Source organism: Arachis duranensis, chromosome 3, assembly GCF_000817695.3.
Source record: "Arachis duranensis cultivar V14167 chromosome 3, aradu.V14167.gnm2.J7QH, whole genome shotgun sequence".
Classification (NCBI taxonomy): domain Eukaryota; kingdom Viridiplantae; phylum Streptophyta; class Magnoliopsida; order Fabales; family Fabaceae; genus Arachis; species Arachis duranensis.
This window is the reverse complement of record NC_029774.3, coordinates 41,780,572-41,800,725: the sequence shown is the minus strand read 5'-3', so window position 1 is coordinate 41,800,725 and position 20,154 is coordinate 41,780,572. Positions and strand designations below refer to the sequence as shown.

Genomic DNA, 20,154 nt, shown 5'->3' with positions numbered 1-20,154 from the left:
GAGTAAAGCTATTCAGACGATTCCCATTCCAAAGAATAGATAAGGAAGAAGCAGTGACACAATTCATAATCAAATTAATTGTAGGAATAGGAAAACCAAAGCTCTTAAGGGTATGAGATAAAAACCTCCAGTCAACTTTGTCATAAGCTTTCTCCAGATCAATCTTAAAGGCCAATGTGCCTTTCTTTGATTTAGTCTTCTTCATAAAGTGGAGAACTTCTTGAGCAATAATGATGTTGTCAATAGTTCCTCGTCCCGGAATAAATCCTCCTTGAAGCGGGCCAACAATCTCCGCAAGATGAGGACAAAGCCTATTAACAAGGATCTTCGTGATGATCTTGTAAACTACATTGCAGAGACTAATCGGCCTGAAATCTTTCATAGATACCAGTGATTCAACCTTTGGAATAAGAACCAGTAAAGTCTCCAACATTCTCGGATCAAGAGTAACACCGGAGACTACCTGCTTAACCATCTTCCAAACATCAAGACCAATAATTTTCCAATATTCTTTGAAGAAGAAAGCTTGAAATCCATCAGGACCCGGAGCTTAAAAAAGTTCATGTAAAAAACAGCTGTTGTAACTTCCTCCGTAGTAATTGGTGCCGTAAGATTATTGCAAACTTCCTCATTCAGAGAAGGAAGAGACACATCACCAAGGCAACCCAAATCAACATCATCCAAATGACAGAATAAGCTTTTATAGAAAGACTCCGCTTCTTGACTCAGAACTTCTGGATCAGTTTTCTACACTCCATCCTTGAAAAAAAGGTCATAAATCTTATTATGCTTTTTTGGCAAAAGAATTTGAATATGAAAGAATCTTGTATTTCTATTCTCAAACCTTACCCATTGCTCTCTGAACTTTTGGAACCATAGGAGCTCTTCTTACACTAGAATATTATTATAATCATCAAGTAACTGTTGTTTTTTCTGACGCAAATAAATACTATCCACCAATTTTAAATGCTTTTGTAAATAATTAATCTGTTCTAATTAAATAAAAAAGAAAAGCGAAAGGGAAGGTGAACGGAGAAAAGGAAGCTGCTCTCTCTCTCTCCCTTATGCCATTACTTCGTTACAGACTCTCTATGCGTCGTCTCTTTTTCAGTTTTTCTCTCTCCCGCTCTCGCTCCCAGACCTTACCTCTTCAACCCGGTTTTCCTCTTTCCAGTTCGTATGTCTCTTCAATCTTCGCCAGTTTCTTCTTCCATTGTTCTGAGACCACCAATCGCTATGAGGTGACGAAGCTGAGGACCCCACAGCAAATCGCAGCGGCGGCAGCTGCGTCTCCACTCAAGAAGGGTTCAGCTGCGGCGGCTCAGCAGCAGCAAACTCAGTTGGCTTCTAAGCCTGTTCCTCCTGCTCAGGCCGGTGAGCATTCTATTTTGATTGATTCATTGGTTTATTCCTTTTTTTCATTTCTCTTTTTGTGTTGTTTGATTTAATTTTTTACTATTTGCCACATTTTTCTGCTATATCTCTCTCGTGCTATTAGGTTAGGGTTTGGAGAGATGAGTACCGATTTCTGGGAGAGATTTGTGGGAGTGACTGAAAGAAATTTAGCTTTACAAGTTCGATTTCTCTCTTCCTTCTGATTCTCCGATCTGATGATGTCGGTGGTGAAGATCTTCGATTAGATATCGGAGGTTAGTAGGGTTTAGATTGATTTAGGGTTTCTCATGTATCCTAGAAATTGTAGGCATTAGATTGGATTTGGTTTTCTATTATGTAATTTATAGTAGTTTTTTAAATAATTTTAATTATTTTTTTGGACTCCGTCTTCATGAATAGAGATTTTTTTCGATTTTCTGTTAGATGGAAAGGAAAAAGCAAGAGGATAAAGTGAAGAGGGTGCAACAACAGGAGGAACATTTTAATTTTGTTAAGGTAAGAATTATTCGGTTTCTTTCTCACTTCTCAGAGAATATATTCAGTTAAAATTTATTTATCGTCAGAAATGAGAAGAATTTGATGAATAATATTCTCTTACCATTATAATATGATTTTCGGATGATCATGAACCCTGAAAGGAGGCAGATCATCGACACCTACATTGATGGAGTAGCTGCAGCTGCTAGGAAGTGCGATGTTGGGGGAAAGAGGAGAGTTATGAGATCGGTTGCAGTGAGGTGGACCACAAAGGCAGCAGTGGCAGTGGGACATGGGGGTGTGGCATCAAGCTCTGGTATCCCAGCTACCGTTGCGACGGCCAGAGATGGTAGTCCTGGATACCACGGTTTTGATAATAAGCAGAAAACAGAGAGGGTCGCTGGTTCAGGGGCACTGGGGCAGTAGTTCAGAGATTCAAATCTAGGTATAGTTTTTCTCAATACTTCAGAGGCCGATCATATTTAAGATATTCACACTCTATAAACTCATTTTAAGCAACATGCTCTGAATTTTGACTCTTTTGTTTTATTATTTTTAATGTATTTACTATTTAAAAAAGACTTGAATTTTCAATTTTAAGCAATCTTAAATTCTTAACAGATATCTTGTGCTTTAAAATTTATATGTATCAGTCAAATGAGTTATTATTATTATTTGTATCATAATAAATGGTAGTCATTTTTTTAAGTACACATAATAGAATTTCCAATCTTGCTATATACTATAATGATATTAACACGGATTGAAGTTATTGAATTGGGTTGCACAAATAACAAATCCTAAAATCCATTCAATTTACCTCTTTTGGGTGTCAAAATTGGTGGAAAATGTTGCTATATATATTTTGATCTGTTTTCTTACAATTCTTTCTTTTGTTTTTTCTCTGCTTTTTTTGGTTTTTATTCTGTTTGTCCTGAATTTTCAATTTCAAATTTCCATTTCGTTGCTGCGAGAGTCACAGTTTTCTCATCACTTTCTAGCTCATTGTGTTGTTTTCTTATAAAATTTGTTTTAGTATTTGGCCTCTGTTTTTTTTTTTTCAACCTTTTCATCATATTTCAATATGAGAACTACCATGAATATGATAAATAAGATTAAGGGGTAATGCATATAATTGGTTCCTTTTGGAAAAAGAGCTAGCCATAAAGGATCTTGACGATCCTTTAGTGTCAAAAGCATATGGTGCAGTATTTACTATCTATCTCCTACATCCACTCCACTGCAATGAACTCCAGAATATGAAATCCCTAGCCAAAGATAGGTAATTCTCTGAATTCATGGTCCGTTCCTTAACCAAATAAATGAAAAGCAACTTTCAACATTCAAGTGCATTGTTACCTATACTTTGGTAGTTGCTTTCAATGCCCTGTTCACATATTTTACTTTTTTCTCTCACATTTGGTTCAGGTTATTCGTAGGTCTATCTTGTGCATATCTTGCTATTTCAACCTGCTAATGTCTTTTACATTCTATGTTAATGCACTCTTTAACAGAAGGAAACAAAAGATTGGACAATGTTGTTAATTGTAAGTGGCCAATTTCACAATTTTGGAATTTATATTTGAATTGTAAATTATATGTTGTTTGTTGGAAATTCAGAAAATTAGGGGCACAATAGTACAATTGTTAAAATTTAGTTTAGATTCCAAATGTGTGTTTGATTGTAGGTTTGCTTTGCTTAAAGATTTTGTCTTTATAATAAAGAGATTTTGCTTCTTGATTTATAAAAAAAAAGGATGAAGAATATTTTGGAATTTTAAACTAAGTTTATGAAAGTGAAGATTTTTTGAAAGGAAAATTTAGCTTCTTTATAATAATACCATTTTGTGTAAGGAAATTGAAAATAACTATGCATTGAACTTCAGTGCTGAAGTCCCAGAGGCTATACTGTTGTTGGAGCCTTTTATATTTATAAACTAATCATAATCACAAGTAGGATTACCTATTGTAGGACTTGGTAAATGCTTATTGTGGATGGGAGCACCATGAATTTGGGTTTGTGGGACTCTGTTGGTGAGTTAGTTCACTGTTTATCAAGTTTGTTTTGGGAGGGTCTTGCTTTTTCTCAATTTTTTTGGAATAGGTCAAGAAGATTTCAATAGATTAAGACCTTTAAGCTATTGTGGAGCTAATGAAAAATTAAATGTGATTATTATGTTCAATTATGCCTTTTAAATATTTTCTTTGGTTTAGAGAATGTATCCAATTATTTTAAATTTGGATGAATGAATAGGGATTTTTCCTTTAGAGTTTCAATTTTTGTTGTGTTATGGATTCTCTTAATTGTTCGTCTTTGCTGTGGGCAAGTGTTCTTTTACTTGATAATTGATGAGGATAACATTTGATATAATCAATAACGATTAAAATTGCATCTTAGGTTCTGCCAAAGCTGTTGACTTAAAGTTAAACCTAAAAGCTATGATGGACAATTTCATACAGCTGTTTAGTTATAAATGATGTTAATTAGTTTATTGGTTGCTCCTGCTAGTTGTCTATCAGTGTTATTGTGCTATAACTTTATTGCAATTTACTTCTCTTGTTTTAGGACTATGAATTACATGGTGTTGATTGAACAAAAGTGGAGTTTGAGGATAATCAAGTTTGTTTGGATCTCTTTGATATGGTATTTTCTACATATACATTTAACCTATTTAATATTTTTGTGTTTTCCCTCTTGGAAAATGGGACACTGATTTTTACATTCTATTATGAACTTATTGCTCTTATAAAAAGTAGAGTTCTTTTCTTCTTTTTTATTAAAAAATGTGTTTAGATCCTAATATTAGGTGTTCTTCCGAATAATACTATTATATGAGTAGTGAAACTAAATTAAAATACTTAAAATAATTGTGTGTTTGGGATCTTCTAATTAGTTAAAATCATGACAAGCTGAGTATTGGGAAAAATCTTTAATATTATTTATTTATTTATTCGAGGGTTCTCTTCAAAAACATATCAATTTAGTATCAAATTATTTTCTAATTGTCTTTACATATGTTTTTAAATTACAATCTTTATATTTTTGTTCAACTCTATCCTATTCAAGAAGAATAACCCAACAAATATCTAAATTTTTCTTCCTTTTTATTACCGTTTCAACTCTTAAAATTCACAATTATTTTTTTCTCTTTTTTATTCTTCTGTAATTACTTATTGACTACCCTAATGTTTATATTTTTTTTTCACATAATATTTTAAGTACATGTTGATTCACACACAAGACTTTTGGAATTCTTTTAGTTATTTTTAAAGTATTATTATTCACTTTTAAGTGTAACTAAAATTAATAATTTAACAAAAATTGATAAATTATTTTACTTTATTCATTAAAATTATGATGTTATCGTTGTTATTTGTTCATTTAACTAACTATAAAAATACGAGAAGCTTTTATTTTTTTGAAACTTTTGAAAATATGGATGCAATGACCTTTGTGTTACATGGCTTAGGATTTAAAGATGATTTTTTAAATGAATATTGATTGGAAATAGAAAAAATATTGTAAAAATATTGCATAAATAATAGAAAATAAGTTGTAACATACATGCTAATTTAGATAACCAAAATAAAATAAAATAAGTAACAAGAAGATATAAAATTTTATTTTTTGTTTTGTGGTACAAAGATAATATATAATAATATAAGAATAAATTATCATTTGTACTTATAAAAGATACAGATGCTGACAAATGTACCCATATAAGAATAGAACGACAATTATAACTACGGAAGATGGCTTTCGTGTGCCAAGAGTTTACACAATTGGTCTGTTAGGGTATTCTTGGCACACGGAAGCTATCTTTCGTGGGTACAATTGTCGTTTTATTCTTATATGGATACATTTGTCAGCGTTCGTATCTTTCATGGATATAAATGGTAATTTATTCATAATATAATAAACCGTGATGTTTTGATATAAAAAAAAAAAACATGAAACTTTCAAAATAAAATGAAAAGATGTTACATTTTATGCACTAGATAATTTAAAAAATACTAATTATAGAAGTTAAAAATATTTTGACCTAAAAAAACTTCAATAAAATAAAGAGAGAGATATATGAAATTTTTTAACTAATAAAAAAGAATCACTATCATCAACCTATTAAATTTGAGTAATATTAAGTGAGAAATTTAGAAACAAACCAGAAGTATAAATTCAAAAGTTTTCTATCTTTCTTTATATAGTGTTTTACTTTTAAGTAATTATTTTTTATAGATAGTATTTAGGACTTGGGTGTATTCTCGAAAAATATTTTTTTTTAAATGATATTTTTTAAAAAATCTTTTACAAAAGCAAAAGTGAGCTTATTTTGGTTATCTCATGTAAAAAGATTTTTTTATCTATCAATTATGTGTTTGTTTGGGCGCTAAAAATTGATTAAAAAAAGATTTTTTTTCAATGAAAAATGATCCCTTTTTTTAATTTTTTAGCGTGTTTGGCAAATTTCTAGTAGTAAAAGTAAAAGCACTAGAAAAATAAAAAAAAACATTTTTTGAGAAGCTGTATTTACATCTTTTTTTAAAAGATATTTTTCTTTTAAAAAAAGATATTTTTCATGTAATAAATAAACAAAAAAGTATTTTTATATTGTTATGTGTAATTATAATTGATAAATAAAAATATTTTTTTGTATGAGATATCCAAACATAAAATTATTTTTACTTTTTCATAAGATCTTTTAGAAAAAGATAACTCTGAAAAAAGATCTTTTTTTAAAAGCTCATCCAAACAAGCCTTATGTTTAGGTAAAATAAGATAAAAGTATTTTTTTTAAAAAAAGATTTTTTTGAAAAAAGATGTTTTTTTATTTTTTTAGTGTTTTTACTTTTGTTACTAAAAATTTGCCAAAAACACTAAAAAATAAAAAAAAGATATTTCTTTTAAAAAAGATATTTTTATCAAAATAATGACACCCAAACAAGCACTTAAATGACAAACAAAATAGTAAAAGGATTCGGATTAGTTATGAAAACTAATGTTATCTTTATAGTACGTTCGCATTATTTCAAAACATACAAAATGAAATAATAAAGTATAGTTTAATTAATGTGCACAATAAAACAAACCTGAAACTTATATAATAGCAGACAAATATGAAAAGTAATGACAACATTATGTTCTAAGGTATTATATTAAATTGTAACTTAAATTTATAATTATTTGTCAAAAACTTACAATAATACACTATTTTTATTATATTAGTTAAAAATAATATATTTTGATATTAATTTTTAGGATTACTAATATTAAATTTTGATAATTTGAACAAAATTTTTTAATGCTTTATGTTTTAAATTTTTTCTTAATAGAACAATAAAATTACTTAACATGCACATTAAGAAAAAACTATTATTTTTATACATCTAGATATTCAAAAGACACAAAAACGAATTCTTTTAATAACACTTTAACAACTCATAAAAGTTAACAGAATGAATGGTTATATTGGTATTTGGTGATAATTAATTACAATTGGGTGAAGAGAATGTGGGAGGAAAAAATGAAAATGAAAAAGGAGAATAAAGCAATATAACAGTTGCGGTGAGACGATCACAGGTATGTATATAGAGAATAATAGTCAAAGAAAATAATAGTGTATGATATAATGAAAGAATATAATAAAAATATAAATTTCTAATTTTAAAAGAGTAATAAAATTAAAGATAATTAAATAAATTGAATATAAAATTTAGAATTATGCATGAAAATAAAGAATACTTTAAATATAATTTTTATCTTTGCTTTAAATTAAATACTATTGAAAAATAAATAGAAAAACTTATTTAATGTTTATAAATAATTATTTTATATTTTTAAATTATTTTATTAAATTTATGATTTTAAAAATAAAAATGTAAAAATTAATCTCTTAAAAATAATAGAAAAACCGTGTCTATTGAGCCACTAGTCATATCTTAAGCAAATTTTAATTTATTTTTATGTACACCAATTTTATCCAACCGAAACTCCATGGATTGATATATTTGACTATTAAAAGAAGAAAATAAAATAGTGTTATTAATTACTTTGTATGAGATGAAAGGAAATTTTAAGTTGAAAAGTATTTACCGCTTTGTTTATTAATATCAATTTTTAATACATATTGTATTTTAATTTCATAGAATGAAGGATCAAAATTATGTGGAAAAGGTAGATTTTTCTTATGTCATCTACAAGTAAGGTAATTTCTATGTAAGTTTTTAAAAAGAAGGTAATTTTTATGTAAGTTTTTTAAAAAAAGAAAGTTAAAAAAGATAAAATTATTTAGTGTTTGTTTGGGTACTATTAAGTTGATAAAAAAAATATTTTTTTTGTGAAAAAGATTTTTTTAATTTTTTAACGTGTTTGGTAAATTTTTAGTAGTAAAAGTAAAAGCACTAGAAAAATAAAAAAAAATATTTTTTTTGAGAAGCTACAATTTACATCGTTTTTAAAATTTTTTTTAAAAAAAAAAGATGTTTTTCACGTAATAAATAAACAAAAATGTACTTTTATATAGTTATACCCAAATATAATTGATAAATAAAAAGATCTTTTTGTACGAGTTATTCAAATATAAAATTATTTTTATTTTTCTATAAGATCTTTTGAAAAAAGATAACTTGAAAAAGAATCTTTTTTTAGAAGTTCACTCAAAAAAGTTCTTAAAAAAGATATTAATAAAAGTTAAGTGTCATTGGAATTTTATCTTGACAAAAAAATCAGAGTGATGTTTGAATCTTTTTAAGTTGAAATTTTAGATAATAATTATAAAGATGAATAAATAAAGAATTACTTAAATTAAAACAAAAACAAAAAAGATTTACAAAATCTTATCCGTTATAAAAGGAAAGACGTTTTTTCTAATCTTTTGTTATCTTTTGTCAACAGAATATCAATATAAAAATAGTGTTACTGCTGAACACATGCAGTTGGTTGAAGTTCTCTTGATTGAACACAGCTGAATAGAGAAAAAGAGAAGATGGAAGATAATAATAAAGATATCAATAATTGGCTCGCAGTGACGAGGTCCAGGAATGGAAAGTGGTGGTACAGTGCTTTTCACAATGTCACTGCTTTGGTTGGAGCTGGAGTGCTTGGGTTTCCCTATGCCATGTCTCAACTTGGATGGTTTGTTTATTCCTTTCATCCATCTCCCTCATCAATTAACTTTATTTTTCTAATTGAGATTTTCTTTTTTAATACAAGATTCAGCTATAGTGTATGAACATTACTATTAATTAAAATTTATAATTTTCTTTAATAAATATATTAAAGATGTAACTTTATATCTTTTTGTATAAAAATATTCTTCCTCTTAGGGGTCCTGGCATCACGGTTTTGGTGCTTTCGTGGATATGCACATTATACACGGCATGGCAGATGATTGAGATGCACGAGGCTGAGTCTGGGAAGAGGTTTGATAGGTACCATGAATTAGGGCAATATGCCTTCGGAGAGAAGCTAGGTTTATGGATTGTGGTGCCTCAAACACTCATAGTGGATATTGGCACAGATATAATTTACATGATTACTGGTGGAAATTCCTTGAAGAAGGCCCATCAGATTCTTTGCAAAGACTGTAAGCCAATTAGGACCACTTACTTCATTATGATCTTTGCAAGCCTTCAGTTTTTCCTCTCGCATCTCCCCAGTTTCAATTCCATCATTGGTGTATCTATTTCTGCAGCCGTCATGTCCATCTGGTAATCACATATTTATTTATTAATTAAGACTCTGTTTCGATCTTGTTTTTGAGCCTAACACAAGAAGATAAAAATCAGTCATTATATGTATGTCTGTTTTTCTGTTTTTTATCTTTGTATTTCTGTGCTAGATACAATATCCAAACACAGCCTAAAAGTTTATATATATTGTATGCTAAGATAATATTAGTCTGGTAATTAATTATATTAGTTAAGAACTTGATTAGTTACATGTTTGAAAATTGCAGCTACTCAACGATTGCATGGACAAGTTCGGCTCATAAAGGTGCCTTACCAGATGTGAAATATGATGGAAGATCTTCAACTACGACAGGAAACGTTTTCGACTTCTTTACCGGTTTGGGGACCATAGCATTTGGGTATGCTGCACACAATGTGTTGCTTGAGATCCAAGCAACAGTTCCTTCGACGCCAGAGAAGCCTTCAAAGAAGGCCATGTGGAAGGGAATGATTGCTGCTTACATTGTTGTGGGTTTGTGCTACTTCCCTGTTGCAATCTTTGGCTACTGGGCTTTTGGAAACTCTGTTACTGATAACATCCTCATGTCCCTCGACAAACCCCACTGGCTCACCGCCGTTGCCAATATATTTGTCGTTATTCATGTCACCGGAAGTTATCAGGTACATTTCACTTACACTAAAGATGTGTTAATTTATTTGCTAGTTTAGGGTTCCATATTGGGCTTCACGTATCTTTTAGTTTTATAATTTTTGTTTACACACAAACTTAAATGAATATAAGTCACTAGCTAGCTATCAAATTTCTGTTTAAAAAATTTATTTGTACACTAAAAATTAGTCACTAAATTAGTTAATATATATTTTTACAAAAAATAATTAAAAATCATAATTCATCTTCCTACTTATTCTCCTAATAATTAAAAGAGTAAAAACTTCAAATTATATGTTAATTTTTAAAAACATAAAAAATAAAAAAATTCAAAACTTGATAATTAAATAGATGAATTAATATTTTGGATTTTTTTTTATAAATACATATGTTATTTAAATTATTTTTATATATTTTAGTTTAATAATTAATTTGATGGCTATTTTTTTATGTATTTATAGTATTTTTTAAGAGTTTACTTATATATAGCGGAAAGGGTTCATTGTATCCTTTCACTGTAAAAATATAGATGTATTACATCATTATCATAATTTATTATCTGGATAGGATATATAATATTCAGTCATTTGTATAGGTGCTCTTAGAATAAATAAGAGGATTTATCTTCTCTAATTAATTTATGCTACATACGGTGAAAGTAATTTTGTTATAAATATTTATTAATGACTTATCATTTAACTAATAAATGAATACAAGAGTTCCCAAGAGCACTAAGAAGTTCTCATGTTGTCAGGTGTTTGCTGTTCCGGTGTTTGACATGATGGAATCAGTCATGGTGCGGAGAATGAATTTCAGGCCAACTTGGTACCTTCGTTTCATTTCCCGCAATATTTATGTTGGTGAGTGTTCTTCATAATCTTTTTCCTAATATATATATATATATAGTTGTTCTTTTTCAATGCACACGTGAGTAGAATCTAACCGCAACGTTGAAAATTTTGTTCACATGCAATGCAGCACTTACTATGCTAGTTGCAATTATATTTCCATTTTTTGGTGGGCTCCTTAGCTTCTTAGGAGGACTTGTCTTTGCTCCAACCACATACTTCGTAAGGAAATCAAATTAATCCCATTTTATTTATTTATTATTTTGTAACCTACAAAAAAACTCTGATGGTATTCAATTTAATAAACTTTCGCAGCTCCCTTGCATAATATGGCTAGTAGTCTATAAACCAAAGAGATTTAGCGGATCCTGGTGTGCAAATTGGGTATGTATTTTTAAAAATTCTTCTCATAGTTCTATATAGTTGAATTTCCATATATTGCATAAAGAGCAATGCTAGGGAGCCAGCAATTTTTGTGATTGTTAGCCATCAATTAGCTATCAATGATGATTTGATGGTGTAAGATTGATGTGAAATTTCATCCAATGGCTCACCTTCCTCTGCTGGTTACATGTTGGCCAAAATTCAATAAAACTGCTGGTCCCCTAGACTTTTCCATAAATATATACTGCTCTTAATAACTAATAAAAAATCAAATATAAGTGTAGTACTATTTTATACGTACTAAGAGTGTATGGATTAAAATCTCACAAAATTTACGATTATACGATATATATGACTGTAAATTTTTTTCATGGTGTTTCAGTTTTGCATCGTATTTGGAGTATTATTGATGGTTTTAGGCTCGATTGGCGCAATGAGAGAGATCATACTGCAAGCTAAGGATTATAAATTTTTCTCTTGATCTTTTTTTGGCACAAATGAGGTTGCGTCAACGATGATGTTACTTTGAATATTATTCATCACATTTATTCATCTATTTCTTTTAGCCCTTTAGTCAAATACCTAGTTAGCTATTTTAGAAAAACACTTTTATTAAGTGAAGTGTATTGTTAGAAGAACAGACTAATTTCATTTTAAGTATGGTCGAACTTCCTTTTTAGCTTCTAATAGGTTATTTCATTAGAGTAGAATCCATATTCCTTTCCCGCAAAAGTTTGGGAACCAAAAACAAAGTAGATATTATAATGAAGATTTTACAATTGTCTTTATATGAAGATGTTTTTTTTTATCATTAGATTATGAATTTTATGGTTTGATTTTGATGTGTTATAAAAGTATTTTTTTTTAAATATGGCTAAATAAGTAAAATATATTTTTAACACAAATTTTCGTAAGAAAATATTTTTAGCATCTTTATTTGAGTAGATGGCAAAAATAAAAAATAGCCAAAATTTTCTATTTAATAAGATAAGTAATGTTTATTTATTCCTTTCAGGAGTCTTATCTTTTTTACCTTAATATTTATAGTATAAAAAACTATTAAGTGCATATATTAAATAACATATTATAGTTATATATATTTATCAATTTATATTTTTATTAAATAAATACATATAATTTATATTATAATAATAAAAACACATTTTTTTTACATTTTACTGATAAATCATGATTTTAAATTATTTTAATATTTTCAAAGGTATTATATATTTAAATCACCACATAATTTTTTAAATTACTGTCCTCGATAATTTAAAAAATTATTTTATGTTTTTCAAAGTGAAATAATTTATTTTGATTTTTTAATCACACATTTTAAAAATTCTTTTTTTGGAGTTGCTATTTACTCTAAATTTATATAGTTCTGGAGTTAGTTAGATCATTTTTTTGTGTGTATAAATTAATCTGTAAATAACTTTAACATCAATTGTACTAACAACTACAATTCTCATAATAAAAAATAGACATGAAAACAGGGCTGATCTTTTATGTCTTTTTAATGTTTAAACGGATTATTCTAATTTAAAGCTTGTTTAAAATCATCACTAAAGTATTATATAAGTCATAAATATCAATATATACCAATACAGGAGTCATTATTCAAATATCAACAAATCTATTAAGCAATAATATTTTAATTGTAGAAAGAGCAGAGATTTTAGTACCACGTAGTATTAGAGATGTTTAAATCTAAACCAATTTAAATTAAACTCATCTAATTTAATTTAAATTAAAAATCGATCAAAATTACACTAATTTAGATATAATTGGATTATGTTTTTGCAAATTGCATAAATTAGATCGAATTTTAAATCTATTTTACAAAACTGATTTAATCCTATCCAAATTACATAATTTATTATTTTATTATTATACTTATAATATATTTTATTTATTACATATTTTTATATTATTTATGTATTATATTATTTAATAAATATTTTATATTTAAAATGAGATTTATTTATTTAATTTTATTTTTGTCGAGACTTATTATTTTATTATTGGTTATTTAAAATTTGATGTTGAGATTTGTTATATATATTTAATTTGTTTAATTTATAAAATTATAAATCTAATTCAATTCAAACTATTTGAATAAAATATCAAAATATTATTATAATTTATCTAATAAATACTTTATATTTTATGTGTATGCGTGTCCCGTGTTTTATCAAATTTTAAAATTTACGTGTTAACTTGTCCCATATCGTGTTGTATCGTGTGTCTCCGTTCAGCATAGTTTATCGTATAATAGGTATTTTATTTTCAAAACTAATATTTAATATTGGAAGTATTGATTCGGTCCAAGAAGAGTTAATCGGGACCCGGCCAGTGTACTCTAAACACACCGTTTTGATATTGAGAAACCAGTCTCTCTCTCCCCTTCCAAGCTTTCGCCATGCTATTCTTCCTTGAAAACCCTGGTCTTCTTTCAAAGTTCTTCCCCATTCTTCCTTGAAAACCTTAGCCTCCATCGCTCCGCCGTTGGTCTCACCGTCGCCGCCTGGTTCGTCGTGGTCGTTCGCCAATCCTCCTGGTTCGCCGTGCTCGAAGGCCCTCCCGTTCGCCCAACGCCAGCGTCTCCAGGTTCTGCTCCGCCGTCGTACGTCCGTCGTGTTCGTCGCCAGCTCCCCTTCGACCGTCGCCAGCTCGCCAGTGTTCGTCGCCAGCTTCCCGTCGTCCGTCGCTCTCCCTCAAATCTCTGGTCACTGCCCTCGCTGAACGTAATGCCTCGGATGCTCAGTCAGTTCTCGGTGCTTTTTCTTGGTTGATTGGCTTTGCTCACTGCTTGATGATAAATTTTAACTCTGGTATAGGCTTACTAGCTTGTTGTTGCTTGTTCTGGGTTGATTAACTCAGTTAATGACTTACTGATTGATGATAAATTGATACTGATAAATTGTTTTTTTTGCTGTTGTTAAATTTTGTTGAAGTATTTTGGTGATAAATGTTGTGCTCATTGCCTCATTCAGTGCTTTTTTTTTGTGTTGTTAATCATTGTGCTGAGCTTATTAAAATTGGGTTGAAAACTTTGGCATGTTCTTGATATGTGTTGATTTTTCGCTATTTAAAGTACTGTTAGTTTCTGTGAACTAGTTATAAACCAAAAAACAAAACAAATGCCTCCTAAAGGAATACTTGTAATTTAATCACAAAATGTAACAATTTGTGTATTGGAATGAACTCGTATAATATTGTTACTGACATTTTAGTAATACTGTTTTAGCTCTCAGAAACCAAGTGATTATCATTTCCGTCCGTGTCAATACCGTTGAATACAGGGAAAAACTGAAATGATATGTGATTAACCACTATATGTCAACTTAAAAGTAATTGTGTGTAAAGTTTGAATGTTGTTAATTTCACTTTATGCTTAATACCAACAAGCCTCATGTTTTAACATAAAATTTAACTTTGTGACACTATGCAATTTGATTTATTGGTTAAGAAATCAACTTCTAGAACCTTTGGGATTTCATACTTTAAAACTGAACTTGATTAGCCAAATAAAGTGGCAACAAACACGCAAAACATTAGTATATGTATCCTTGATAGTACATTTTGCCATAAGTTGGTGCTTAATACTCTTATTATATCACAAAGCTCTTAAACTTATAACTGGAGAAGTAAACACGTTATTTTTTGTCCGATCCAGAGTGCTCTTAGCTAAAGTAACAATAGGCTTTGTTTTAAACTTATAACCGGAGAAGTTATGACTTTGGTTGATGGCGTTTCATGTAGTGCTTTAAATTTGGATAACATTTTAAAGTTTATATTAGACTATAATATGTTCTAATGTGTTTATTTATATTTTATTTATTATTTTAGTACAAAACAGTTATTCCAGTTGAATTACAGTTGAACTGGTTGGACCAAAAAACCAATAAATCAGTGACTTGAGCGGTTCGATGACCGATCCGGTTTTCAAAACCTTGGTCAAACTCCAACAGCTGCAAGATAGGTTCAGGTCTTGAGAAGGTTGCAGCCAATAAGCCATTCAACTCCAAGGGCTCCATCCTCCATGTCTGGCAAGCTGGTCAGCCACACAATTCGACTCTCTTGCTATTAGCTTCATCCTAACTAACTTCGCAGCCACAATCACCTTTTCCACAATAAACTATACCGCTAGAAAAAAAAAATTCAGAATGTTGCTGCTACGAGTTTGCCCAGCCATGACTCTTCACCTTCCTTATTCCGTCGCTGGGTCAAAGCTTCCTGTAACAACCAATCCTCATCGTTTTTCCAATCTCACCGTTCGCAGCTCTAACTTTCCACTCGACTTGGATCCTAATGAGTCTCGCAAGGTACTCTTCTTTTTCTTTTTGTTTCCTCCAATTTCCCATTCCTTTCTATCTTAGGGTTCTTGAAATTGACCACACCTTAGATAATATTAGAATTGATTAATTGAACGCTACTAATTTCATTAAAGGCACACTTATAGGTTGGGTCTGTTGAGAATTTTGTAGTTAGTTGTGGCAGTGAAGGAGAAGCTTGAGAAAGAACACTATAGCCTCCCTGTAGGAAAAAATGGAAGGGATGATGAAGACATGATACTATGGTTCCTTAAAGACCGCAAGTTCTCTGTTAAGGAAGCTGTTAAGAAGTTGACTAAAGCCATTGTATCNNNNGATAGTGACGTTTACTAATTGGAATATGGAAAAGTGGAAATGTTGGTGAATTTTGAGTGCATTTTGTACTCAACTGTTATGGATCATTTGCTAAACTAAGCAAGCAAGCATAATTTGATTTTCATTCCAAGTTTTCCACCTTCCCATGTACCAACTACAAAACCAAGTGAACAGCCCTTGCTTGAAAATTTTACATGATTTATGCTTTCCTTATACTCTATAAGAAATGGCGTAAAGACTTTAATGTGGCGGAGCTTACCGAAGAGGCAGTTAAAGATGTTACTCAAACTGGAAAGGCATATGTACATGACTTTCTAGATATCTATGGCAGACCTGTACTTATGGTGGTTGCTTCAAAACATTTTCCTGAAGTAAGTCTGGAAGTTGCAGTAATAGAAATCTTTTATTTTGATTTATGTTTGCCTGTGTTGTTTCTAATTATATATACAATAAGAGGAAAATAAGCATGGCTACTCGGATGCAAGTGCAAATTGCTTTGCTCTACTGAATAGCCAGGTTCTTCAATTTTTGTAAGCTTATTTTGTATGATTTTCATTTGCCCATGGTTCTTTGATTTGTTAAGAACTTGCCTACATGTTTAGCTCATAGTTGTGTTCCCTTTGTTCTACCTTGTCCGTCCATTGCTTCCAAGTGCCGCAATGTTCTGCATAATAATTCTTAAATTTGAGTACAAGATTGCCTAAATTGCCATGAATTTATGGTCGCAATTATGTCCAATTTAATTTCAATTTGCACAAGCAAGACCCATGAATGTCTACTATGTTGGATTTACCATAGTACATTCTTTTATTGCATTGCATTTATTTGTCAGTGGATGTACCTTACCTCTGATTATATCATTAGGCACAGGACCCCAAAGATGATGAAAGATTGTGTGTTTTCTTGGTTGAGAAGGCATTGAGTAAGCTTCCAACTGGGAAGGAGCAGATGGTTGCAATAGTTGATCTCAGAGGTTTTGGAACAGAAAATGCTGATCTTAAATATTTGACATTCTTGGTATATTTATTTTTTCTTACTAGTTTTTTTATTGATAAATATGTATTACCATGGTGTAATTTGTGTTTTATGAATGCAAGTGCCTCACTGGTAAGAAATTGTACTAAAGGAGCATTCCAAAAACCTAATGTATTTCCTTCACTTTCTGCAGTTTGATGTATTCTATTATTACTATCCCAAGAGATTGGGTGAAGTACTATTCGTGGATGCCCCTTTTGTGTTTAAGCCAATTTGGCAGATAGCCAAACCCTTATTAAAGTCCTATGTTTCTCTGGTGAGCATTAGCCATGTTATGTTAACTCTCTATTTATGATTATAAGAAAGAGGAGATCTGTTATAATTTTACTTAATTATATTGTATGTAAGATGATGACTCTCTTTTACTATTTTCCGCAGTGTTTGGTGTTAGATATCGAGTCTAAATGCTTCCCTATCTTTATTTTCTTTTGGTTAAATCCACTTTCGCAGGTAAGATTTTGCACTGCAGAAGAGGTCAGGAAGGAATATTTTACTGATAAAAATTTGCCACCCAACTTCAGAGATTAAAAGCCTTTTCCACAAAAGTTACTCCTGCATAGCATTGTCTTGGGTTTCAGTGACCGATATGTGGTTGTGATACCAATACACTTTATTTCATAGAAAGATTGATTCAATTTTACTCTTACAGTCAAATTTGTACCAGTCAACATTTAATTAATTTCTTTTTTTTTTAATTTTACCCTTCTCTCATCTAACTCTAACCAATTTCAGTTCCTCCTACACTTCTCTTCACTACTACCACCACCATTAGTTCGGTAAAATTTTAAATTTTTGAAAATTAAATAATAAATTATTTATGATTTGTTATATTTATTTAGAATTATATTTTATTTTCAGATATATATATATATATGAGTAAATAATTATTTCTACCTATGAAAGATTTAGATGCCAACAATTTTATCCATAAAAAATAGAAATTAAAATTATACCCATAAAAAATAAATTTTTACATACAAAATTAACTAAATCTTAAAAAATTAAATAAAATTTTTAAATTATCCTTACTCTATCCTTTAATTTTATTTCACACCACCATCCTCCTAATTCCAAACCCTACATTTATCTTTCTTCTCTCTCATCAATGGCTGAACGCGGGCAGCGTAGATCGTGGCAGATTCGAGCATGGCTTCAGAGGCCGCGGTGGTCGGGGCAACAGGGCTGCGGTGGGCATCGCAGGGGCGGTGGATGCCGCAAGGAAGAGGAGAAGTAGGTTCCAGTGACGAAGCTGGGTCGCCTCATGAAAGGGGGAAAGTTCAGTAGCCTCGAACAAATCTACCTCCGCTATCTCCGAATCAAGGAGCACCAAATCGTTGACACATTGGTTGGTCCTTCTTTGAAGGATGAAGTCATGAAGATCATGCCCGTTTAGAAACAAACACGTGCCGGTCAAAAACCCCGTTTCAAGCCCTTCGTCGTTGTCGGTGATACCAACGGTCACGTCAGACTCGGTGTTAAGTGCAGCAAGGAGATGGCAACTGCCATTTGCAGTGCCATTATATTGGCAAAACTTTCGGTGATTCCTGTGAGGAGAGGTTATTGGGGTAACAAGATTGGAAAGCCACACACCGTTCTCTGCAAGGTCACCGAAAATTGTGGTTCCGTCACTGTCCGTATGGTGCCTGCTCCTCGTGGTTTTAGAATTGTTGCTGTTAGGGTTCCAAGAAGGTCTTGCAATTTGCAGGGATTGATGATGTATTTACTTCTTCTAGAGGATCCACCATTTCTTTGGAAATTTCACACTGATCTACTTGCCAAGCCAACAGCCAAGGCTCTCTCATCTTGGAGGATGAAAGGGTCGAGCTTAATCTTTACCATTTCTTGGCATTTATGTTCACCATTTTTTTCAATAAATCAACAGACTGCGTGCACCCAATTTCAAATTAATTAACATACAACAAAATTCGATCTCACTGTTTTTTCTTTTTTTTTTTGCCTTTTGTTTGTATTTAATAATTACTCAGAATAACTTATAATATTAAAGGTTATAAATATGTAATTATACATATTACACCTATGAAATTATATTTATTAAGTTAAATAAAATAATTTTAAATTATTCTTTCATAGCATTATTTAATGTGAGTCGGGTCACAAACCACTTAGAGATTGTGCACATATCCAACATTGGTTATTTTATCACGAAAAATAGACACAAATTCATATCAATTGTTGAATTCTTAGGTAATCTATGAAAGATAAACACACACAAAATAATTTTATTAAAAATTGTATAAATAGATGAAATTATTTTAAACAAATGAGTATATTAAAATTGTCATAATAAAATTAAAAGAGTATATTAATTTTCTAAAAATGTAATATAGTAAATCAGTAAGACTAGATATTTTAAACAAATTAAATTAGGTGGTCGTGTATAGCATGTATGGTTCGTGTTCAAAATCATCAATTTAACATTTCCTCACTCACAAGTATAGTCCACAGATTGAACCAGCTAAAACAACATGAGTTCTAAAAATATATATAAAGATATATGCATAGACACACCAAAATCAGAGTAAAACTAAAAACTTTGTAGGAGAAAAGATGGCAAATGGAGAAAATGAGAGGTCACCAACGGAGAAGAGAGAACTCATAGTTGTCCAACGGGGGAGAGAGAATTCATAGTTGTTAGGAAAGGAGGGAAGAAGAGAGATGAAGGGGATGTGGCCATATGGGATCCGGGGAAAAAAGATGGCCGATTATGCGCCATTTTAGTCAAAATTTCTTTTTGGTATCTTTCAAAGTTTTCAGCACATTTCTGCATAGCATGTAGATTTATCAAAATGATTTGTTTCCACACAAATGTCATTCATATATACATGTTAGTTATTAGTAAATACAGTATTAATTTAGATTTCTACCAATATGATTTTCTATCAATATATTCTTATTAATTATTAAACAAAGAGATAAGAATTTTAATTTATTGATATTAATTTAGATTTTATATATATTATATTTAATAATAATAAATATATTAATTGATACTATATATTATTCA

General features: G+C 30.2%; 2 protein-coding genes and 1 pseudogene across 19 annotated transcripts; all 3 read left to right on the top strand.

Annotated features, from left to right (window-relative positions):
* The first annotated feature begins 1,005 nt into the window (after nucleotides 1–1,005).
* LOC107478852 (lysine histidine transporter 1) lies at nucleotides 1,006–12,230 on the top strand. Of its 14 annotated transcripts, none has more exons than XM_052259253.1 (14): nucleotides 1,006–1,374; nucleotides 1,499–1,649; nucleotides 1,819–1,890; nucleotides 2,034–2,317; nucleotides 3,387–3,419; nucleotides 3,845–3,906; nucleotides 4,439–4,516; nucleotides 8,835–9,004; nucleotides 9,196–9,579; nucleotides 9,828–10,221; nucleotides 10,965–11,070; nucleotides 11,189–11,280; nucleotides 11,374–11,442; nucleotides 11,825–12,230. In XM_052259253.1, the coding sequence occupies exons 7-14, from the start codon at nucleotides 4,514–4,516 to the stop codon at nucleotides 11,921–11,923; spliced, it is 1,317 nt and encodes a 438-aa protein (XP_052115213.1). In that variant the 5' UTR covers nucleotides 1,006–1,374; nucleotides 1,499–1,649; nucleotides 1,819–1,890; nucleotides 2,034–2,317; nucleotides 3,387–3,419; nucleotides 3,845–3,906; nucleotides 4,439–4,513; the 3' UTR covers nucleotides 11,924–12,230. The 14 variants fall into 14 exon arrangements, with proteins under 14 accessions (XP_052115213.1, XP_052115214.1, XP_052115217.1 ...); XM_052259254.1 differs by having other exon boundaries at nucleotides 3,301–3,419; XM_021138279.2 differs by having other exon boundaries at nucleotides 1,007–1,374; nucleotides 8,765–9,004.
* Nucleotides 12,231–13,787: 1,557 nt separating this feature from the next.
* On the top strand, nucleotides 13,788–17,824 carry LOC107478851 (CRAL-TRIO domain-containing protein C3H8.02). 5 transcript variants are annotated; one of them, XM_016098992.3, is made up of 7 exons: nucleotides 13,788–14,189; nucleotides 15,325–15,770; nucleotides 15,933–16,085; nucleotides 16,319–16,465; nucleotides 16,959–17,111; nucleotides 17,263–17,385; nucleotides 17,580–17,824. In XM_016098992.3, exons 2-7 carry the CDS (start codon nucleotides 15,612–15,614, stop codon nucleotides 17,655–17,657), a joined length of 813 nt encoding a protein of 270 aa, XP_015954478.1. In that variant the 5' UTR covers nucleotides 13,788–14,189; nucleotides 15,325–15,611; the 3' UTR covers nucleotides 17,658–17,824. The 5 variants fall into 5 exon arrangements, with proteins under 5 accessions (XP_015954478.1, XP_020993944.1, XP_015954477.1 ...); XM_021138285.2 differs by having other exon boundaries at nucleotides 15,305–15,770; XM_016098991.3 differs by having other exon boundaries at nucleotides 15,295–15,770.
* Nucleotides 17,825–18,122: 298 nt separating this feature from the next.
* LOC107479039 (uncharacterized) lies at nucleotides 18,123–19,037 on the top strand (annotated as a pseudogene).
* Nucleotides 19,038–20,154: the final 1,117 nt, after the last annotated feature.